The following is a 24,259-nucleotide window of genomic DNA, read 5'->3' on the forward strand; positions in this document are numbered from 1 at the left end:
CTTACACCCACTCAGGCACACTCCTTAGTAGCCTGTTCTGCTGCTGTACATTCTAAATAGAAATAGCAGTATAATTTCAGAGAATAATTAGAAGGAAAAGATTAAAAGGCTTGAGTAATCCCAGATAGAACAATCTTTTTTAACTTCATTTAGTTCTAAACATCATAGCAGCTGCTACACCAGTACAAACAGAACCTTGACTTCTTTTTCCTAGTTGCTTTGGCATGTTGGAGCAAATGACTGAGCTGCTGCTGTTAGCCAAAATCTGTTTCCCCAAATGTTTCATTCTGCTTTCTGTGATTATTTGTAATCTGCATGCTCTTAAGATGTGTTATCATATGTGAGTTCTGGCTGCATATTTTTAAAAATAACTTATTTGCAACTGTCAGAAATACACTATGAATAACTTATCAACCACCCCTAAGAGCTATAGCTGCAAACATTTAAAAAAATAACAAGTCTGTGAAAATTTTCTGTTAATGTATTTATCAAATGAATGCATTTAGGGTTAAGAAAACAGCTCCTTTCTGTTTAAAACACTACCACGTTATTTATGTTTTCTTTAATGTTTTCTTTCATCAATGGCAACTTTTGAACTGATTAAAATTATCTTTTAGGAAAACTTCAATTTGAAGAAACTGTTTTTATCCCAAGAGATCCCAAGGTTCTTTGGGACCATTCCACCAAACCAGTGCACACAATCTACCAGTGTAATAATGGAAAGCACAAAGGAGAGTGGAACTGCAAATGTTCAGTTTTCCTTAGACAGAAGCAGAATTTATTAGCATAATAAAAGGAAAAACTTGTTGCTGAGAGGGACAGTCGATAGTCTGACCAGCAAGATTTAAAAAGCTGAGTGCTGCCTTTCAAGACAGGATTGTGTTGTTCTGAGGAATGATGACCAAAAGAGACTATAGATGAAATTCTCTGACTCCACAGACTCGGGAAATTGGTCAGATCACTGGAGATTCAGGCTATGGAAATAATTTTTCTGTTCAGATTTTCATTTTTTTCAGCAAAAATCATAAGCTTAAGTAAAGAGGCTGATGACTTGTGTATTATTGTAAGCAATAACAAGGATGGAGTAGGGGATTGTATTGTACCTAGTGAATGTTTTAACATCTAAGGGTTCATTAGGATGGATTTTAGGGAACAACCACATTCCTGGGCAGTTTACTACTGTAGCTGAGAGACAGGTACCAAAATGTTGTGATCTCTTTTTGAGAATAATCAATTGCTTCCTTGAGTGTGAATGGTGAAAGTATTTAAGCTCAATTGTGTTGAAATAAAGACCAGGAAGGTACCTTCACCTGAATTGTTATTTTTGTCCTTCTCAGGAATGCTACAATTGTTTGGGGCTGGTCTGCACTGGAAAGTATGACTGTTCAAATGTGATTTGCATATGAATGTGTGCTTCAAAATATTTATTTGTTTAGTTGTTTAACCTGACAGCTGTACAGTTTCCATCCCTAGAGGGGCAGTTAAATAGACAGAAAGCAGATTTGGAATATTGATACTCTTGTCCTGATCACAAAGTGGGTATATCAATGTAAAGCATTTTTATCCTGTGCCCAGAGGAAGAGGCTGCACCATTTTAATGATGCTCTAAAAGTCAAAGTGATAATACTTCCTGATATTATTATATTGATAGCTATTTTATTGCCTTTGGATTCCCAGGTGATGCTACACCAGCCCTAATTTATGAAGGCCTTTTTCACTAGGTAGTTACTTAATGACATTAGGGTAATATTTCTCAGCCTTGTTGAAAGGGACTTTTTTCTTTGGCTTAGCTGTTCTTGTTTTGGGCTCTTTCCCTGACTCTGAATGGGCAGAAGCTCCATTCCCCAAGGCAGAGTTGTACTGCTGCCCTGCCTAGGAGGAGATGAATTGCTACCAAGGAAGCTGGTAAACAGTTGTTGGTAAACAGTTTTTAGGCTAGCCTAAACATTTGCTGCCAGTAATTAGTCTCTTCTTACTCAGGCGGTTGAGGGAGGCTGAGCTGCTGCCAGCTCGTGGGGAACTGCTGACTGCTGTGTCGAGTGCTTTATGACTCCTTGAGGGTTCTGTTGCACAATTTGAGAGCCCAGGCCTGTGCTAAGGGTAAAAACCAGGTGTGACGTATGTTACATGTGTGAGAAAGAAGACTAGAAAAGCAAATTGAGCTGAAATCAAGTGGGTTTTACAGTGGAAAGGAGATAAGAATCAGGGAGAATTTGGAGACTAAGTAAATATAATGAACCTGGAGCAGCTAAGTCAGTGAAAATGGCATGTGTTCCTTTTTGCATAAGCATAAGGTGGCTGAAATTTCAGGACCTGTCTCATGCTCCACTGCTGCGGTGCTCTGCTGTTTTGGAAACTACATTGATATGTTTCTATCAGCTTGTGAACATACTTTAATATTTAACGTTATTTAAATAGTAACACTGTTTGATTTCACATTTTTAAAGACCCTGATTATGTAGACCAGGCTCTAATACAGTTCAAGTCAATGCGTAGTACTGCCTTTAATAAAAAAAGGAATGAGGAATCCTCCCCAGTGGAAACTCTGAAAGGCGTTCCCAGTTAGGGAAAATGAGAGGCCTCTCTCACTGCCCTCTCTTGATAACAATCCTGTTCTATCTGGCCAAAGCAACTCCTGTTCTGTTCCCTGGGTCAGCCCAGAGCCCCTCTCCCTGTCCCTCAGTCTCTGGTCACTCCCACCCTGTTTCTCTGTTGGCCTCCACCCTAAATCCACCTCTGCAGCATCCCCCTGTCCCCTGGTAATTGGTCTCTGATGTTCTTGCCCTCCCTGCTCATCCATGTATTGAACCTGACCCTCTCAGCCCCCTTGCCTTGGTTCTCTGAACCATGGACGGTACACACGCGTGGCTGAAATAAATATCTCTGTGAAACCCCTGCCAAGGCCCTTCCTGCTTCTTTACTTGCTATCACCCTCAGCAACAAACAGATGCAACACTCCCCCATATTAATCACCATGAACTGGACATCAGAGCTTTTGGCAAAACTGGCGTTCCCCCTCGTTTTTGATTTTCTGCCTTTGCTTCCCTACAGAGTTCCTGAAAATGCTAATTTAGTTTGGTAAAGTATAGGCCTTAACCGTGAAAGTGAGTAACTGGGAGATGGTTGCAAATGGAGTAGTTGATTCTGATAAAAATACATAATCTGTAAGCGCTCTGGAACACTTTATAGTTTGTTTCATTTTGTTTTGGTTTGTATGTTACTGTCTTTCAGTAGTGAGACTGAAAATGAAGCCCCAAACAACAGGTGATGACACTACTAATGTGTAAAGAGATTTTTGTTAAGTGCATGGAAGGAGTGGTGTGCAATTCCAGAGGTAGAGAGTGCTCCATTTCAAGATTGTTCCCTCTTGGTTATTACAGGACTAACAGTTTGAAAAACAATAGGCCCATTTCACCTTGGGCTGAACAGACAAAACTCCCATTGCCATCAATAGGTACTGTGCCTTCTTTACAGCTGAAATTATTTTGGTTTGATGTGACTTGCTGGAGAGGACAAACAGCAAAGAGATGCTCTAGTTGAGATCTGGTGTCTCATTGTCATCTTTAAACATTGCAGCTATTTAGTAACAGAATTGTAAGTTCGGTATGAAAAGAGTTAAGTGGTTTGGGCAGTTTGTAAAGCACATTTGCAGATCAGAAAAGCTCTTTCCTTGGCCATGGGTTGAACACCTTTGTACTGTCTTGCCCTCCCACCTCGTTTTGCTGGTTGGTTGGTATGAGGGGATCACCTGTCAGGTGCTGAGCAGGGAGCTCCACTGAGAGACTTTCCTTGTGCTTTATCCAGAGTACTCAGAGCATTGCTGAGTGCAGTGGCACAACTAGTGAAAGGTATTATCTTTTATTATTGCTTATGAGTTCATATACACTGTTCATTGCAGAAAGAGTAATGGTGATAACTAATTAGCTGTAGGGGGTGTGAGTAACGCTGTAGGGAGAGGTCTGCACTGACAATAAGCCCTGTTTTCCTGACTGTTGAGGAGACATTTGAACCCAGTGGGGTACCAGTCCCTTCCCAGGCCAACTCACCCTCTAACACCCCAGTCCTTGCTGAAAGCTGGAGCCCAAATGTCTCTTGTTGCAAAGTGTGAGCTGATGCAGATGGAAGCTGGTGATATATACGTGATAATTATGCTGTGTCAAGTCTAATTTTAAAGACCATAAGTATACCTTTTTAAAAGAAAAACAAACTTCTTCACCAGCCTAGAGAGAGGCATAAATCATGTATTTTTGTCACCTCCAAAGACCACCAGAAGATGAGCTTTAATATTTCAAATGCGACAAGCAATCCATACACATGAATCACAATTTGAGTTCCACTACAGCTGAGCTGATACATAATACTGTGTTCTTTATGGGTTTTACTCTAACCATATTAAGTAGAAACCAAAGCTTTTTGTGATGAATACCTAACCTTTTACAAGTATTTGTAGCATTGTGGTCCAGAGCAATAGATTTAGTGTTGCCCTACAGGCTTTAATAAGAAAATTCTGTTGTCAGTTTTCACCTCTCAATATTATTCTCTCTAACGAAAATGCATGTATTGGTAGGAGGCTAATACTGTAAAGGTAAAAGAAAATCTGACATGCTGAAAGGGTTTATGGAAAATGTAACTCTTATAGATTGCAAAGGCAGTTAAATAAATGAACAAAGTTTGAAGAGACAGATTTTTTTTATTATTTTTGTTATTTCTGCTTCCTTTGTTAGGCCCAGGCTTTTTCTTCCTGGGTTCTGGAACTTCTGCAGTTACCCAGTGCCAGTTTTTCTCATTTCTTCTATTTATAGTCAAGTCATCATTTGAAGTCCTTAGTCTCCTTTTGAGATATTCTCTCATGGCAGTATTTTCATATAGGTAGTGAATTTTCTTTTTATCTCTGGGTATTCTCATGTTTTTTATTACATCAATCTGGGCCTTTCTTGCAATGAAACAAAGTTCAAATTCCTTCACCTTTGAGACTTTTAATCCTCTCACTTCCCCTTGGGGGAATAAAGAGAAGTGTAGTGAGGGAGCTGGAGATGAAGGGTAGTGCATAAGGTTAATTTTCACGTGGATTGGTTGTTGTTTTGCTATTCTTGCTTTCTTTTCAGACATCTTTTCATTCCTTTTCTTTTTATGCTAGAAAATTATTAGATATGCAAGAGCAAAACTCCTCAAAGCTATGCTCCAAAAGCCTATTAAAAATAGTTTCCAAGCAGATCAGTGTGAACACGTCAACACCTGAGTGTTTCCCAAGTGGCTCAAGTGCTCAGTGGTGTGATAACAAGATGTGGGAGGATTTTTCCTGGTTTTTATCTTTCATATTGATGCTTCTGACTTTTTAAAATTCATTTCATCAAGTGGCAGTGCAACTGAAAGAATAGAAATGCAAGAATGAGATAGTTTAAGGTGTTTGCAGTGGTATACAAAGTATTTTGCCTCCAGGCCATCATTTCTAATTCATCCCAAGTTGGCAGCAGTCAGAAATCATTGCCAACTGACAGCTGTTTGTTGGCCAGCAGGAAGAGATTGAGCTGGTAGCTCCTGCAGGACAGATGTCTGTAATGTAGAAAGTGGGAGTGTAGCTGGCATGTGTTTTGTTTTCAGAGCCTGGAAAATGAGGGTGTACCTCAACTGCAGCTGCTTCAGTTTAGGTAGGTTAAACAGGACACCTGATTTTAGGTAACCAAGAGCTCAACATGTCAACACAATTAAACTCTCACACCCCGCCCCCCCACCCCTCCCACTCTGGGGCTGAATCTGATGTTTTGGTGCTCATCACCTCTGTGTTTCCAGAAGCACAGTGTGGAGGGAGAAGGTAGGCTGCAGATGCTGTGCAGGGGAATGTGATAGGAAGCTGCACTGTGGGGTGACCAACTCATTGGCACTCCTCAGGCTGAGGAGGTTCTTCAGCTGTGTTGTGAATTTATACCTTTCCAGAGTGTGAGCAATCAATAACAGAAAGAAAGTAATAGGGGGAAAAAAAATCTCTGATTCATCTTTCTTTGTGTTGGACATATGTAACACTAGAATTAATATTTTGAAAACCACAAATTACTTCATGTAAAATCTGTGCTGCTAAGCAGAAAATCTATCCTGCTGAGAAAAAAAATAAAGAAAATTCTTCAGTGTAATGTCTGGTTTTGTAAAAAAGGAAGGGGGATGATTTTACAGTTTACAGTATCACAGAGATTTGAGATATTTAAACAGGCAAGTAAATGATATGTTTGAGTCACTATTGTGAAAACAGTTCTGGATTTTGGATTTGCAGCAGCAGTAGAGATTGCTTAAGCAGAGACATGAGGTTAAGTTATTGCTGCTCCTTAATCATGGTTTTTTTTGCTTTGATGTGATGCAAACCATAAAATAGGCTTAGGTGTCTGGCTCAGTCTTCTGCTTGTGTGACATGTGGAGGTGGCACAGAGCCCTGACCAGTAACTTCTGCAGCAGAATTGTGTCTCCAGGGCCAGGGCATTGCCAGAGCACTTGGGTGAATCTGGAGGTGTGGAGAACTCGCTGTTCAACTGGGCAGTGGAATATGCTCCTGGCAAACACTGCATGGCCTATCTGACCAGCACTACAACTGATACCATGCTGTATTGGTTACTGTGTCTTTAAGATTTACGATCCTTTAGGATTTTCAGTGTTGCACACTTTGACACTATTTTATGTGTTTGAAAACTGCATCAGTTTTTGGTTTTTAACACTGCAAAAAAACCCCAAATGTATGTGTTACTTTTCCAGGATTAAAAAAAGAAATGTTTCACGAAGAAGGAAGGAACACATTGCTGTGATAAAGGAGTTTTAGCTCTATTTTAAGGAATATTTTTTACTGAATTTACCTTGTTTTTTAATACTCTTTAAAAAAGATTGCCTTTGGAGTTGTAAATGGAATTTATTTTCTGTAATGTCATGTTATTCATTTCTCCAAGTCTGACTGTAACTTCCCTGGGTGTCCTTCTCTGCAGACATTGATGAGTGTGCTGCCAAGATGCACTATTGCCACGCCAACACCGTGTGTGTTAACCTGCCTGGCTCCTACCGCTGTGACTGTGTCGCGGGATACGTCCGTGTGGATGACTTCTCCTGCACAGGTGAGCTCTCAGGGGCAGCAGTAGCTCTGTCACACTCTGCCTCTTATGTGTATTCCCTGCGTTCTGTCCAGTCCCAAGTGCCACATAGCAGCTGGCACTTTGCTGGGATAAAACTTAAACACAAGTAGGGAAGATACAGGTTGTAGGAGGTGCCTTTCCCCTGTATGGGTCCTTTGGGATTACAGTAATTTCACGATTATAAGCTGCACCATTTTGACTAAAGTTTTGGTCCGAACCTGAAGTGCGGCTTATAATCAGGTGCGGCTTATATATAGACAAAGAACAAAAAGTTGCTGTTTTAGTTTGGAGGACAGGTGTCTGCTGAGAAAGGCAGGAACTGCTCTTTGAAATGGAGAATTTAAACCCCCTCCCTCCAAATTATTATAATTTTGAAATCAAGGGGCTTTCAGGCAAAGATATGGGAATTAGGAATAACAGTTCTTTACTAGGGAAATTAAAATAGAAATACAGTACTACAAAGAAACAAACTCCAAACCCTGACAAAGTCAGAGTACAACCTGACACCCCATCAGGCAGGGTGTTGGCAGCAGTCCCATTAAATGGTGGCTGCATCCTCCTGCAGTGACAGATGTGGCTCAGTTGGAGCAGTGCTCCTGTACAAGGTGCAGTTTCCCTCCGGAGGTCCAGTGGTGATGTGGAGAAATCCGGTTTTCCTCTGGAGTCCAGTGGAGAAAGGGGCTCCCTTAGTGTCCCAAAACCTCTGTTTTTATCTTGGTAAGAAATGTTGGGCTCTTCCCCCTGGCTGGAGCAACTTTCAATGGGATGCAGTAATTTTATCAGTCCCACAGTGGGACTCAATGGCCATTAGCAGAAAATGACTGGCTGGAGGATCTTGCCAGCCAAAACACAGTCCCTTTGTGTCCCAACCTGCCTTCTGTGCCAGGTGCAGAGGCTGAGATCACATGTGCTGTGAGAAGAAGCACAATTTCATCAACTGTGGTCTAAAAGTGGTCGGTGGATTGAAACATGAGAAGTTATACAGCAGGAGAAGCTTTCTGGACAGAGCTGAGACAAATACGCAAAATGAAAACTGAAATGTATGAAGTTCTTAAATCCAGTTTTTGTTAGGTGTTTTGGAAATTGTTGTTTATGCTGAGAATTAATGTCTCAAGATTTATGACATGTTGTTTAGAAAAAACAGCAAGTGGATAGCATTAGACAAGGAATCTAGTTGGTTTTTTTAAAGATATCCATCTACAAAATGAGCTCTAAAAATTCATAGTGGAAAGTAGGTAGGGCCTCATTTCCATTTAAGGGTTTTTAAGGGACCTTCTTTGGCAGTCTCAGAAAAATGTGAGAAGCTGCTGAACTGCTCATCCCAACTCTATCTAGCTGGATAACATCTTTCAATGACAATGCTCCAGAAAGTCTGATTTTGGGATTATTTTGATGGTGCACCTGTCATGCAAAGGAGGAAAATATCAGGTTTATTGAAATGGATATAAATCAGCTCGGCGCAATACCATGTTTAGAATGGTGTTGTGTGAACAGTTTTCTGAAGTGGAAAGATGGCACAGGAATATTCAGTATGATAAATGATTTCCCACCTGGAATAACGACATTGTAATAAATGTTATCCATGGGGAAGGTCATAGTTAATGTTGACTTTTGTGATGACAGCATGCCTTTTAGCGGCCATTATATAATTTATATAATTTATATAACTGTTGGAAAGTTCTGCCCACCTCTTGGGAGAGGCTAATACTAAATAGCTGTCAGGAAGCTGATTTTTATTTTGCCCAAAGTGTCATTATTTCTGTTTTCAGTTTTTCTTGATCTTTTACAATGTGACATGACAAATTCAGACCTTAAATTCTGTGCTGTGTGAGGTATCAGCCTTCACAGTGAGGGAGAGTGGTTTTGATAATCTGATTCTTTTTTTTCCCATATATACTCTACTAATTTCCTAATGTGCCTTTCTTTCCAGCAAGGCACTGTCATTAGGCATGCAAAGGGTAGAGAAAGCAAGGTATTTGTGATACACCCATAAAGTGTGAAATAACAAGACAAGTTGCTTGACAGTAATGAGGGAATATTCACTTAAAGTGCATCCACACAAAGAATCCAGAGCAGGTATAAGAACAAATAATGGAATGAGAGAGACAACTATTTCTTGCAGGTTTATTGTCTTGCAAAAGACACTGCATTTTTGACATTGTCATTAAAAAGCAGAGCAAGTGCATTACATAGATGAGGAGAAACTTGGTTCATTGTCTGTTGTGTCTAGAAATAAACGTTTGTTATAATATTAGAAGTAGTTAAAATTAATACTGTGCAGTAGAAGCGCTAATCCTGTCTTTGTATTTCGTGTTATGCTTAAACAGACTTTTAGCAGTATTAGTAATGATTACAAAAAAGCAATAAAGAAAAACAGGCAGCAAATACTTACATAATCTCCCCTTATACTGACAATAAATGTTTAGCAGGCACAATAGATTGTAGCTATTACTCAGGTCTTTAAAATTTTGTTACTCTTTATTCAAACCAGATAGATGAGGAGTTTTCTTGTTGCTGAACTATGTATTTGGAATATCTGAGTAAACTGAAAGCCTGAGATGGGTTGGTGTTCTGATTAAAGTTGTGTGTATGGGGTAAGGCTCTGATGGGTTCAGCATCACAATGAAGTTTCAGATGTAAGTCCTTAAGGCACAGGCATGGCATTGCATGTATTTTGTAGACTGCTGACCCTAAAGAGAATTTTCCATAGAACAGGAGGTATAATGTTTTGGGAAGCCTGAGTCTAATTCATCCATTTAGAAAGTAATTTGCAGTTGAGCAGATTCTGTGTGTCGCTGGGCAGGCATGTGCTTGATGGCTGATCCCCCAGCTCTGGTAGCTTTCAAAAGGTGGAAAGTGTGAGGAAGGTGTAAATGTGTATGTGGAAGGTCTAAATCAGAAACAATTTTTAAACAATGAAATGTTTCAATTTGATATTGAGGGGATTTTATCTTTAGTAAAGGAAATGGAGTGACTGGTTAAATGCTATGTCAATTTGAATAGAGCAAAATAAAATTAATTTGGATATTGCTGAATTTTAGATATGCTGCTTCCAGTGTTTTCTTTAAATTACTGGATCTTAATTAAATTAAACTAATTTTTGCAGGTTTGGCATTGCTGAAAGTTTTTTTCCCAAAACAATTTTTGGATAATAGTTTCCAGCTGTGATGTAGGAACTTCTGTGGTTATCAGTAAGAAGCTGCTGTGTTGGAAAATGTGCTGATTGCACAGAAAGTGCAGTCATACAGACAGAGTGACTAAAACATTATTCTGGATGAAGTTACAATTATATTTAACTGCCACCCATGACTTAAAATCAAGTAGTGACTATTTTAATATATAATCAGTGTTCAGTCTCACATAAACAAAAGGCTTGGGATGATTAGGTATTCTGAGACAGATTAGTCAGCCTAGTAATAACTTCAACCTGTGTTCACCAAGAAAGGTACATTAGTGTTTTTCTGCTTTCCTGTTCCGAGGGCTTTGTGCACTGAATGTTAATTAAGTTGTTGAGTGAAAGATGGTTTTATTAACAAAAGTTACCCTGGAATGGGAACTTGCTTTTCAGTCTCTTCCTGTGGCACTCTGACAGGTTGTTTATCTGTTCTCTAGTAAATCACAGTCTTGTCCATTCTGAAACTGGCAGCAAGATTTGCTGCTCCAGATGTTCTCATTTGCTGGAATCTACTGATTTAAAGCATTTGATTGATTCTCACATGTTTTTAGCCTGGTTGCTTATTGAAAAATAAGTTCTCTTGGGTTGCTTTCTTCTAACATAGCAGTTTGGGAGTTTGCTTCAGAGGTGCTTTATTTCATTTTGTGCTTTTTGAAGCATTATAAATTACACAATAAGGACATAATACAGTAATTTCACGAATACAAGCTGCACCAATTTGACTAAGATTTTGCTCCTAAACCGGAAATGCGGCTAATAATCAGGAGCGGCTAATACAACCTCAGAAGTGCCTGCCAGAGTGCTGAGCCGAGCAGCTGCAAAGTCGGCATTTTGCGATTGTTACAAATCGCTACTCTGTTGCACCGCGGGTGGAGCCTGGCTCCCTGTAGGCAGCACGGGGGGCGGGGAGAGAGGCAGGAGAGCTCTCTTCCCTCCTCTGCCACAGCCTGGGGGAGAGACGGGGGGGGGCCCGGCGCCGCCATTGCCGCGGCTCGGGGAGGAGAGGGGGGACCCGGGCCGCCCCTACCGCGGCCCGGGGGGGGGGGGGGGGGGACCCGGGCCGCCCCTACCGCGGCCCGGGGAGGGGGGGGGAAGCCGGCGCCGCCATTGCTGCGGCTCGGGGAGCCGACGGGAGCCCCACGCAGCCATTGCTGCGGCCCGGGGAGGGGGGGGGAAGCGCGCGCTGCCATTGCTGTGGCCCGGGGAGCCGACGGGGCCCCGTGCAGCCATTGCCACGGCTCGGGGAGCCGACGGGGTGCTTTGTCCCCGCCCGCCGCCGCCGCGGCAGGAGCGGGGAAACTCCGTCCCTGCCCGCCGCCGGCGCCACGGGCGCGGGAAAGCTCCGTCCCCGCCCGCCGCCGCTGCCGTAGGAGCGGGGGAAGCTCCGTCCCTGCCTGCCACCGCAGGGCAGCGCCGACCCGGGGTGACCGAGCCCAGTGGCAGCGGCGGCCGGCCCCGAGCTGCAGCTCCGTGCTGGGCCACCTGGCCCCGTCAGCGGCCCCTAGCGGGCCGAGCCTGCACAACCTTAGCTCAGCCAGTAAACCCCGCCCTCCCGCGGTTCTGTTACTAATTGCACGCGGGTCCTCGCTGCGAACGACAAAGCGGCTTATATTCGGGTGCGGCTTATCTATGGACAAAAACCGAAATATTTGCCAACACCCAGAGATGCGGCTTATAGTCAGTGCGGCTTGTATTCGTGAATTTACTGTACTTTTATTTTTGATGGGCTGCATCTGTTCTCTGGTAAGACTTTAAAATTCCATGTATATGATTTTCTGTAGTTTGAAACTAGAAGATATAGTTCCTATATCTCACTGCCGTTCAATCAAGTATGCAAATGCTTTTTCTTCTTAATATGCTGTAAGTTACCTGTAATGAACACATAAATCATGCTACTAGGAGGAGAAAACAGCGTGGGTAGGTTTAATCTCTTTTTGCATAATGTTGGCATTTTCTACAAAGACAGTCATAATGATTACAGAAAAGATTCCTGGCCTTTAACAGCTATGATAGCCATTTAAAAAATAATTACTAATTTTGCAAATCTCCTTGGGGCCTGCGTGAAACACCAAAAAACTTCCTCAAATCCTGCAGTAATTCAAAGAGTAAGTTTCATTTTATGTAGTCACTGCTGGGCTTGGACACTGTATTTTGTTTGATTTGGGTTTTTCTTGTTTGCTTGTTTATTTTTAAAATTTACTACAAATATATGCTGATTATTTAATAAATCTTAAAGAGCTTTTTGATTGAGAGTACCAGGAGATCTTTTGTTTTCTATTTCCGTGTATTACTCACGACCATTCTTCTAAATGAAGAAACTTCCTTTGGACTTGAATATGTCTCAGCTCATTTTTTCCAAGTTTTTTCTTTTCAAGAAGTAGTATGGAAAGTTATCTGGCCATCCAACACTTCAGCAATACTCATTCTGCCAAAATTGGGTGAGACCTATGCATGCACCCTCCTCTTTATGCACCAAAGTTGTGCTGGCAGATGTTTTACTCGGTGAAAATAATCCACCCCTATATTTTACTGTTCTGCTTCAAGAGTGGACTGTGCTTTTAACCCTCTTTCAGTCCTCATTTGCTGTGATGACGATCTCAGAATTTCTTTAACCTTTGGCTTCTCAAAGCAATGAGTCACTGAAATACTTGTGTGTTATTTGCAAAAAGCAAGTCTTTACCACAGAAGTGTTTTCAAAACACATAGTTCAGTATTCTAGTTCTGTGAAGATATGTATGTTACATAGAAATATATTATTTAGAAGTGTTAGAATAAAAATACGTTATATAGAAGTCTTAGAATATAAATCTTAGTCTTGAGTTTATATTCTAATTTAATTTACAGTATGGGTAGAGAAGAGGAAGTAAGAAAAGCTTATGATTTTGACAGGTTATCCCTTAAGTCCCTTCACTTCCATCCTGTGTGGCTTCTGGGGCAGCATGCAGTTTTGAATGTACTGCACTTTTCAGAACACACCCTTCTGCAACATGTTATTAAAAAAGTTGTGCTTTAAGCCTAGAAGAACGTAAGAGTTCTAAGAAATCTGATTTTCAATGGAAAATATCAGAAACCCTTTCTCCTGCTCTTCCCTTCTTCCCCTCCCCTATCTGTGAAAGGCAGCTCAACTGCAGAAATTCCCTGCTATGGTTAGAACAAATGTTCAAATTGTTTGCTATTACTAAAATTGATGCCTTTGTATTTTTGTGGCTGGGGTTTACCTGTCAAGCTCAAGGTGGTGTAGTTGACCCCATAATAATACTAATAATGCAGTAAGTTTCACCAGGGTGAAGTGGCAATCTCAAAGGGCAGGTTACTGGCCTCACATCCAGAATCAATGTGTGTGTTTGTAAAAGACCTGAATAAAAGCTTTCAGGTAGACAATTGATGATATGGTCACTCTTTGAAAGATAGCACTGTTTTCTGAAATCTAATCTGGTGACCTTTTTTTCTGCTATTTCTTCTTTGTGAACTAAATTAGCATGCCAGAAAGCAGCTTTGTTATTTTTACTGAGGGACTTGCACTTTCAAAGCGCTGCTCAGTGTCATGCATGTTCAGGGAGGGCAGTAAACAAATGTTACAACCGTTCTTCTGACAGGATGGGATTGGTGAATTGATAGATTTGTTTGCTAGCTGAAATCAGGAGTCTGGGCCAGGAGGCAGCGAAGGCAAGTCTCTGGTGGAATAGTTTTCTTTTGTGCAAGAGCTCTCTTGAGATCTCGCTGTTCTAAAGGATGTCATTATGATCTTGCTGTGGTGGAGTGACCCTGGCTGGATTCCTGGTACCCACCAGTGCCTCCCTGTCATTTCCCTCTGCAACTGGGCAGGGGAGAGAAAATATAACAGGGATTCATTAGTTGAGATTAAGACCAGGAGGGATCACTCAGCAAATACCGTCATAGGCAAAACAGACTCAAGTTAGAGATATTGATTGGATTAATTACTAACAAAATTGGAGCAGGATAACGAGAAGTTAAAAAGACCATAAAAAACACTTCCTTCCTATCCCTCCTTCCTTCCTGAGCTCTTCCCACCAACGGTGCAGGGAGGTGGAGTTGGGGATTGTGGTCAGTTCATCACTGCTGCTCCTGACACTGCGTAGGGAGAGGAGTCTTTCCCCTGCTCCAGCATGGGGTCACTCCATGGGAGACAGTTCCCCATAAACTTCTCCAGTGTGAGTCCATCCCACAGGCAAGGCTTCTCCACAAAGTACTGTAACATGGGCCACTCCTCCATGGGGTGCAGTCCTTCAAACACAGGCTGCTCTTGTGTGAATTCCTCACAGGGTCGCAAATCCTACCAGGACACCCGCTCCAGCGTGAGCTCCTCTCGCCGCAGCTCAGCAGACCCCTGCCAGAATTCTGTACCAGCATGGACCTCCCATGGGTTCACAGCCTGCTCTCAGGCATCCAGCTGCTCTGGTGTGAGCTCCTCCATGGGCTGCAGGTGGATCTGTGCACCCCTGTGGCCTTCCATGTGCTGCAGGGGCACAGCTGCCTCAGCAGGGGCTGCACCACAGGCTGCAGAGGAATCTCAGCTCCATCTCCTGGAGCAGCTCCTGCCCCTCCTTCTGCCCTGGCCTGGATGTCTGCAGATTTCTTCTTCTCCCATATTCTCACCCTGCTCTTGTCTAGCTAAAATTACATCTGAGCAATAACTGTTTTCTTCTTAAATCTGAGAGGCATTCTATTATTCTTGATTGGCCCAGCATTGGCCAGCAGTGAGTCCATCATGGAATTGTCTGGCCTTGGTTCTGCTGGACATGAAGGAGGCTTCCAGCAGCTTCTCACAGAAACCACCCCTGTAGCTCCCCTGCTACCAAAATCCAGCCTCACAAATCCAATACACTTGCCTAATACTATGTAATTTTTGTATAGCATCATATAATGGTTTGGGTTCTAAAGGACCTTAAAGATCATTTGGTTCCACCTCTTCCTGCCATGGGCAGGGGCACCTTCCTCTAGACCAGGTTGCTCAGAGCCTCATCCAACCTGGCCTTGAACACTTCCAGAGATGGAACAGCCACAATTTTTCTGGGCACCCTGTGCCACCGCCCCGTCATCCACGCAGTAAGGAGTTTCTTCCTAATGTCTAATCCAAACCTTCCCTCTTTCAGTTTTCAGATGTTGTCCCTTGTTCTGTCACTACATGTCCCTGTAAAAAGTCTCTTTCCAGTTCTTACAGGCCCTCTTTAAGTTCTGGAAAGTGCTGGAAGGTGTCCCTGGAGCTTTTTTCTCTCCAGGCTGAACAACCTGAAGTCCCTCAGCCTGTTTTCATAGGAGAGGTTCTGCAGCCTCTGAGCACCTCTGGGGGCCCCTCTGGACTCCCCAACAGGTCCATGTCCTCCTTGTGCTGGGGGCCCCAGAGCTGTAGACAGTGCTCCTGATGCAGTCTCACAAGGGCATGTGAAGGGACAGTCACCTCCCTCGACCTGCTGGTCACACTGCTTTTCATGCAGCCCAGGATGAGGTTGGCTTTCTAGGCTGAAGATGCACATTGCTGGGTTGTGTTGAGCTTCTCCTCCACCAACACCCCCAAATCCCCCTACTGAAGGCTGCTCTCAAATAATTCTCTGCCCAGAGACAATGTGTTTGTGCTTGAACTTGCCCTGGCCTGAGTGCAGGACGTTGCAGTTGGCCTTGTTTGAGCACCACGAGGTTCTGAGATGCCCACCTCTCAAGGCTGTCCTCCACAAAGGCATCCCTTCCCTCTGGCAGGCACCACTCAGCTTGGTGGAATCAGCAAACTTGCCAAACTTTTCCAGAAAAATTATGAAAATATTGGTCATGTTGGTCTCATAGTTATGTCACTGTTTCCAGATTAGGTATCAGATATTTAATACTATGGGTCTGACTGGGACCGAGGACCTCAGGGAGATGTGGACCCCTCTGATTCTGCTTGGACCCTTCTGCTCCTTTCTTTGGAATCCACTCTGTCACTACACACTGAAGACAGAGCATAATCTTTCTAGGAACCTCATTGTGATCTTCGTGCATGTCTTTTCACTGCACATTTTCAGGACAATGCTCAGGCATTTTCAAATGCCCTTGGAAATTGGTTGTAAGACAACCTGAATGGATGATACTTTGCTTGTGTTAGCTCAGCACACACAAAATATTTTTACGTTGATCTCTACTCAATGGAGTCTTTTAATGTCAAGTCCTGCAGGGCAGGACTTAGCTCCCAGTGTTAAGTAGGACTTCTTTGTTTGAACTGCCATCAATAGCACTCTGTTCCCAGAACTGTGAAGCGAAAATGTGATTTAGTTTGAGGTGCCTTGAAATGCAGAAACATTTGTTTCCAGTCCCTTGGAGGGCTGTTGGCCAAGTTCAGCAGTGGGTAATCGCTGTGCTGGTGGGCATTGTCTGCATCAGAGAGCATTTCTTTGCTCTGCAGGACAAGCCAACAGAAGACTAGAAGTGTATTAAATCAATCCAGCAAAACAGAACCCGAGCAACTCCTCATCAGCTGACTGAGAGTCGCAGAGGTTTTGACTCAAACCCCATTAACGTGGGAGAAAGCTTTCAATGGCATTCATTTTGGCTTTAGATAAGTCCCACAGAGAGATAACTGGTGCACTATTGCCATCGGGAAGCTCTGTTTGTAACAATACTAAAAAGGCTGATTCTTCTGTATTGTCAGGGAATGCTGTTCTAGCAGAGATAATGTAGCTTCTTAATGCATCCCTTGAAGCCTGGTAAGTATTTAATTGCTCTTTTGGAAAAGGGAAGCTGAGGTACAGAGAGTTTGCCCAAATTCATGCGGAGACAGTGACAAGCATTGGGGAGTCTAGTAAAGAGTCAGATAAATTAGATATGGGAAAAACATAGACTTACAGCAGCAAGAATTCAGTGAACAGTGAGGTTTATTTTTGTAGATATTGACATTTTCACAAGAAACAATAGCAGTTCATTGAAGCACAGTGTGCATGAACCCTGAGTAACCGTGTGGCCTTTATGTTATAAATGTTCTCCTTCCTTGTTCCATGCAGTTTGGTAGCATCTTTTGTTGCTTTGGAGTTGAATTGTTCCTCAGTCCTGTAATTTTAAATGCCAGGTTGCATTCTTTTGTTCCTAACTTCACCTTCATTTGATGGGCTTACTGGGTTTGACTGCAACATTTTTAACATTCCTTCCTTTAAAAATATGGTGTTAGAAAATGGAATATTATTTGTTCCTAAGAGCTTTCAATCTGAGGAAAAAAAAGTACTAAAAATGCAATATTTACAGTGATTTAAATTCCTCGCTGGTAAATAGTTTAATTAAACATCTTTGTGCTTTCCTGTGATCTAGGCATGGAAGTGTTGCTAATTTGCCCAGAGTAGTTGGTAATCCTTTCAAGTCCTTTTGACACATTGATTTTCTGTAACATTATTAATACTAAAATTAATTAAACAGCTGACCACAAATCATGCTGATGGTTGTATTTCTTGACTTAGGCATAATTAGCATTTTTACATGATTTCTTAGCTGCAACCTTTTGTGCTGGTATATAAGCTGTCACAAAAATACAATATTTTAAAATGTTTTCCTGTATTTGTTCATGCTTGTCCACAAATTTAGTATTAGGCATAAAAAATAATATTATTGATTTATTATTCAGTTAAGATTAATGAATGAAGCTGTCTATCTAAAGAGACATCAAGGACAAACCATGTCTCCTGGTCAGCATTTGTTCTATGCTCTCTTACTGCAGGATTTCTTCCTGATACAATAGGACTAAATCCATTTTTATGGCATAAGAATTCTCGATTCTTAAATGTGGCAATGGCTACAAACCATCATTGAGGTGAGGGATAGAAAGAGAGCCACCACACTAATTTCTCGGTGGGAATGTGCTGTCTCACAAACATGCAGCAGCTGCAGGATTGATGCCAGTGGCTGGAAGCAAAAAGCTCTCATGTTTTAGTCATCTGCTCCCACAGTAAGTGTGAATGCCTTAAGGAGGGCAACTTACTGTTGTGAAAGAGTTTACTCAATCAAGTTCTGATCTTTTTGGAGACATAACTGCCAGGGTTTGTCATCTCCTTTGTCCAAACATGTAAAAAAATTCCCAATCTGTATTCTGCTTCTAGATACCATTTGTAACAAGCTCTTTGTTCTTCAGACACTTGTACACTCCTCCTAAATCAAGGAAGTAAATGAATCATAGAGAAGGGCATCAGGCTCACCATTCCTCAAAGCAGGATCCATGCACTCTGAAGTAGCCTTTGTCTTATCTGTTCTTAAAAAACACAAACAATTTCAATGAGGGAAACCCTTTAACCCACTTTTTGTGTGTGTCCCCCTTACTCAGTTGTTTAGAAAGGTTTCCTTAATGGCTCCTTAAATCTCTCTTGCCACAATTTAAGCCTGTCGCCTCTTGTCATATTCTCAGCGAACACAGAGAATACTTTGACCTTTCTATCTGCACTCCATTTTAATATTTGAAATGTCTTTTCATGAGTATGCTTTAATCTTCTCATCTGAAACCTAAAAGCCTATTTTTAGTTTTGGGGCAGAGCAGTACAGCATTGCTCTGACTCTTCTTCTTAATTTCACTTCTTTTGAAAAAATTGTGGACCCAGACTTTCAGTGCCTTACGGATGTATGTTTCACATTGAACTGATTGTTGTTGTGTGCCAAGGGAGATGCTCTCAAGAATGTCCCAGGTAAGAGGAGATGCAATGTGTGTGAAGTTGGCCAGTCAGACGGATAGATGTGGCCTAAACCTCCCATAGTGGTTCTCAGAGTCCCAGGCTGTGTTAACATCTGCTTCCAAAGGCTCATGGAGCCATGCCGAGCACTGACCATGCTGGAAAAGAGTTCTCTATTTGCCCTGCTGTGCCCTCTTTTTTCTGTCCAAACATATTGTTCAGCTGTACAAAGAAGAGCAGTTGGATGACTAATGGCCATGTACAGAATGTCTATAGTGCTTGCTTTGTGTGCATAGGAGATTCTATGGTTTGTCTGATTTGAGTAACAATGAGCACATGGCTGCTGGAAAATATCAGGAAAAAAAACTCAAATGCTCCTTCAGTATTCCTGTGTGTATCTTGCAGCGTGTGCCTTCTATGTGACCAAAGACCATGCAGGGTGTGGCACATACATATGCATTTCTTCCAAAGAAATCCCATACAGAGCAAGAGGAGATCATTCACGCTGGATCATAGCAGTGCCAAATTGCTATGATTTCAATTTAAGGAATGGTGGAAATTATCTGGGGTGCAATCACAGGACCTGTAGAAAGGCCAAGAACTTGCAGTATATTTATTTGGATTTGACAGGTGTGTATCTCCTCAAAGACAGTGTGTTGTGGTGGATAAAAACAGCCTGACAAGTTAGGAGTGACATACCTGTGAAATGTGCAGCACTTTGCTGCTCTGCTATTGTGTCTTTGTGTTTGCTGCTTGGATTTATGATTTCCAGAGTAAGGCTTTTACTTAGGAAACAAAGGAATTTCATAAAACTTGTTAAGCTGAATGGAAAATTTTCCATAAAGTTAATGGTTCTTACATATGATGTGCTTTTCTGACAGTGAGAAATATGTGTGACAAAGGCTTTAGCATATCTTGGGTTTTTTTTCTTTTTTTAATCTAAATCTGCATTTTATACACAATGAAACACTATATTAATACTTCTCATTTTGCTATGATCTCATCTTTATGCCTGTGCTGAATATTTTATAGTTGTGTGCATATTGATTGGGAGAAAGCTAATATTTTATTAACAGCTATTGATTCTTGAATGTCTATTACTGTATACAGGTGATCAAAGGATCCCCTTCTGAGCAATCTGAGATATTGAAAAGACCTTAGGACCCTGGTTCAATGATGGGCACCTGTAGTTTGTTTGAAGTAGTTGGTGTTTGGTGTAAGCACTGTTTAGAAATCCATTGTAGATCGTCCAACTCTTGCTTTGCTGGTTCTGCATTTTCACAACTAAGTTAAAAATGCTTTTTTCAGGAGGAATACATATATTAAGGGGATGGGGAAGAGTCCCTGTGGCTCTGAAGGTGTGCAGTGTGATTTGTCTCTTTATGGATAGTCTAATTCTGGTTTTGGAGGACCTTTATATTCTGTCTACAAGCAAGGATATTGAGATACAGTGTGGGTAGGTGAATGTCAGTGTGTCTGATAACTAGATATCCTAGATTCCTAAATTTATTTCTGCATTTGTAAACATTAGTCAATAACCATAAATCTGGTAATGTTGTCATCCTGAAATATTCATGAAAAAAAATTAAAGAGTGTAGAGGAGCTGACACTGGTGAGCAGACTTGCTTGGTCCTTAAGAAATATAGCCTTTGGGAATAGTACAGGGATGGGGGAAAGGAGAGGTGCTTTGATCTATTGCTTCGTAGTTAATATTTTCATCCTTTCTCCTGTAGGCTTTTTGCCTCCCAGTATGAAACTCCTATTTAGTTACATGACTGCATGTAATAATTGCTCAAACTGGGGATTTTTATGACTCTCACAGAAATAGCTCTCATTCTTCATTGTCAGAGAAGTGGGACAGAGCTGGGCAAATGAATGACATGGTCTTGCTAATTGTGTTCCCATTAGAATAGTCTATTGCAATTTCTGTGTGCTTAGATTTTTTTTTTCCTTTTCAGAGTTTACAAATACGTTCATTTTTACAAAATACAGTTCATGCTGCTAGACTGAGATAATCAGGTGTTTTGGGGAAGGTTTTCCAGATGATAACAGAAGGGGCCAGAAAACAGGGCTGCCAAGCAAAGGATAAGGATGTCAATGGAGAGAGAGCTTAATGGTCTGTAAGGAAAATACATTTTTCCTATTTATTTATGAAGAAGAAAAGTTTCCATGTTTTCAGGATCCTAGGGATTTGGTTTAGTCTGCTTTGTGCTTGTCATAACAGAGGGTTCTATTTCATAAAGTTTAATGAATAGAAGTTTTCATAATGCTGAACTATCTACCAACATTTGTCCCTTATGCTAGTTTCTGGTTGGTTTTGTTGTTGGCCTTTTGCTTTCAGAATAGCACGAATGTTAGAAGTGGTGTTCTGTGAAACATCTGACACAGCAAATTCTTCTTCAAACAGTGAATTAAGAATGCGCATATTTAGGCACACACTCTCCCCAGAGGGGCAGAGGAATCCTCTGATCTTTGGAGACTTGGTCTCAGATTCCTTGGTGTTTATCCAATTCTGAACTGTATCCTCTACTGTAATTGGGCCACAGAAACGACTTTGCAATAAAGCAAAGACATTCAAAATATAGTCCCAATCTAGCACAACACATAAAGTTACTCTTTTTTGAATGTGTTAGTAGTGCCTGCTCAGTACACTTTTACTTCACTCTGCATGCTTTCAAGAGTCCCACAAACCCTCTGATGTTCAGATGAGGGTAGTTAAATCTATGTAAACTACATTCCCTGTTTCTCTGGCTGGCATGTTAAATCACTTACAAAAATCTTTTGATTGATTCACTCCTCATTAGAAAACTAGATTTATTCTATTCCTTAGAGAAAGTTCAAAATCCACAGTCCAGGTGACTCTTCTCTCCCTGGATCTGGGGTTTCTAAATTTTCCAAGATCAAGTAAGCTGTATATGGCATCTGATAATGTAGGTTCCTTTATATTTTTTCTTGTTGCTTCTGCTGAAAGTGAAACACTACTGGAGACACTTCCGGGAATGGGGCATCTGGACAATCTGTTCCAGTGCCTCACCTCCCTCACAGGAAAGAATTTCTTACTGGCACCTATTCTGAAGTCACCCTCTTTCAATTTGAAGCCATTCTGCTGTGTCTTGTCGCTCAATGTCCTAGTACAAAGTCTCTCCAGCTCCCTTGTAGCCCCTTTAGGTACTGGAAGGGGTCTAAGGTCTCCTCAGGACCTTTTCTTCTCCAGACTGAACAACCCAAATTCTCTCAGCCTGTCTTCACAGGAGAGGTACCCCAGCTCTCTGAGCATCCTTTTACTCAAAGTCTTCCTGATAAAGAAAAATGAAAATGCAGTAGCTGAAGGATATCCACCCTTTTGCCTTCAGTGATGTCTGTATTTGCCCTCTCTATGCTAGTGAAGAGCCAGCAGGAGGAATAGTGTGGAGTACAAGCTTGGGTCTCCTCCTGTGTGACACTGCTGGAATGACTGAGTCATCCTACACTCCTGCATGAACTGCCTCAGCTGGGCTCAGGTGAGGGCAGGAAGGCAAGCTTCCCATTCTTCCTCCATCCCACAGCCAAACTGAATGTAAACATGGCCTTTCATCTGCTGAGCTCACAAAGAACAAATAATTAAAGTGGTATAAGTTGGAAAGCCCACTGTGGAGGACAGCAATCTTGGATATCCTGCTCAAGATCTCTTCAGATAGCAAAGTCCATGTTTTTTTTTCTTTTTTTTTCAGATAAAATTAATTACCTTTTTATTAGAACCTGGCCTCTTGACCTGCAGTTGACCTTGTATTTATTCTGTCAGCAGAGTTGGTTGTTTCAGAGAAAATACAGGACTCCCTCCAACTGCAATATATCATAGGTATATCATTCCTTGGTTCCATCTAATGATAATTTTGTGCCTTGAACCATAAGAATCAATACTTTCATAATTAAATTCCGGCTGGCAAGATGATTTGTGCTATTCATGTTCATTAAGGGGCTACTATTTTGAATATTATTTGATTTAAATTCAATGCTGCCTGAAATATTTGATCAGTTAGACCTATTCTGTAAAATGACTATTTCTATCTGTCCACCCTGATTTTTTTCCCCTTTAATTTCACTAAACAAGAGAGCCTTTTTATTAATACTGGGTAAGAGTATTATACATTCTATTACTCGTTTTGCATACCTTTGTTGTAACTGTTATTAATTTTTTATAAGTACTGAATAATCATAATCTTTAAAATACTTTTATTCAATTCAAAACAAATGGGACCTTCCAAGGAAGAAAGTTAAGTAGATACATGAGTACTGTAGCAATCTTTAAGAAATAATCATTTTTTTTACTTTCATGCTCTACAAAGAGGAGGATAATTGCTGCCATCTATTTAAATTCCTCAAATGCTATTTGTTGGTGCAATTTCAACTGGCCATAATACATTATTTCCAATGTCCTTACATTTTAAGCTTAATATAAAAATGTGACTTCTTTAGAGATGATAAAAGCAAGATTGTCTCTGGAAAGGCAGTCAGTTTATTATGAAATATCTGACCTAATTAGATTAAGTGAATTTGCTGTGGTTTAAACCAATCTGTTAGATGCAACAGGGAATGTTAGACTAATTTGGGTTGGAAAGGGCCTTAAAGATCATCTCGTTCCCTGCCATGGGCCGGGACACCTTCCACTATCCCAGGCTGTTCAACCTGGCCTTGGACACTTCCAGGGATGGAGCAGCTACAGCTTCCCTGGGCAACCTGTGCCAGAGCCTCAGCACCAACACAGAGAAGGATTTGTTCCCAGTACCTAATCCAAACCTACCCTCAGCTAAAGGAGGATAACAGCTGTAGAGTATTGAACACCACCACCATCACTAATAATTAGATGTTTCCTTTTGAATCCTTCAAGATACTTCAAGAATGTATTGACTGTCTTAGTGTTTTGTGAATCAGTTACCTTGGGTTTACAGTAGAGCACAGACAGCACACCAGATGTTATTGCAAGTGTTTTTTCCTTTGTTAAATATTTGTGAACTACAGTTTTGATTTTTTTTTTTCTTTTCTGTCCATAAACATTATAGTCCTTAAACTTTGTGTAATTGCAGTGGGAGGGCAGGAAAGTTTAGACTTAGTGAAATACCAATTTCAGACATTGTATAATGATGACATTGCCATTTTTTTCTGTAGTTTCTTTACATTTGTGATCTGGTGTAGACTATGATGCTCCTGGTTCTCCTCCACCATTTAAAAGCTAGCTCATATTTTATAATATGAAAAGAATATGAAAAACTTTGTAAAAATTAGCTTTTCTTATACAGTTGCATTCTTGCTCTCTAAATGTTTTTATTTACATATGAAGCATACACTTACTTGCTTTACAGAAAACA

At 41.2% G+C, this 24,259-nt stretch overlaps 1 protein-coding gene across 3 annotated transcripts in view; it reads left to right on the top strand.

Annotated features, from left to right (window-relative positions):
- NELL1 (neural EGFL like 1) overlaps positions 1-24,259 on the top strand; it is a 300,890-nt gene that overhangs the window by 134,524 nt on the left and 142,107 nt on the right. For all 3 annotated transcript variants that reach the window (XM_033062507.2, XM_033062508.2, XM_033062509.2), the window contains exon 13: positions 6,963-7,088. In XM_033062507.2, the coding sequence (XP_032918398.1) occupies positions 6,963-7,088 (126 nt within the window). The remainder of the gene's footprint in view (positions 1-6,962; positions 7,089-24,259) is intronic.

This window comes from Catharus ustulatus, chromosome 6, assembly GCF_009819885.2.
Source record: "Catharus ustulatus isolate bCatUst1 chromosome 6, bCatUst1.pri.v2, whole genome shotgun sequence".
Lineage (NCBI taxonomy): Eukaryota > Metazoa > Chordata > Aves > Passeriformes > Turdidae > Catharus > Catharus ustulatus.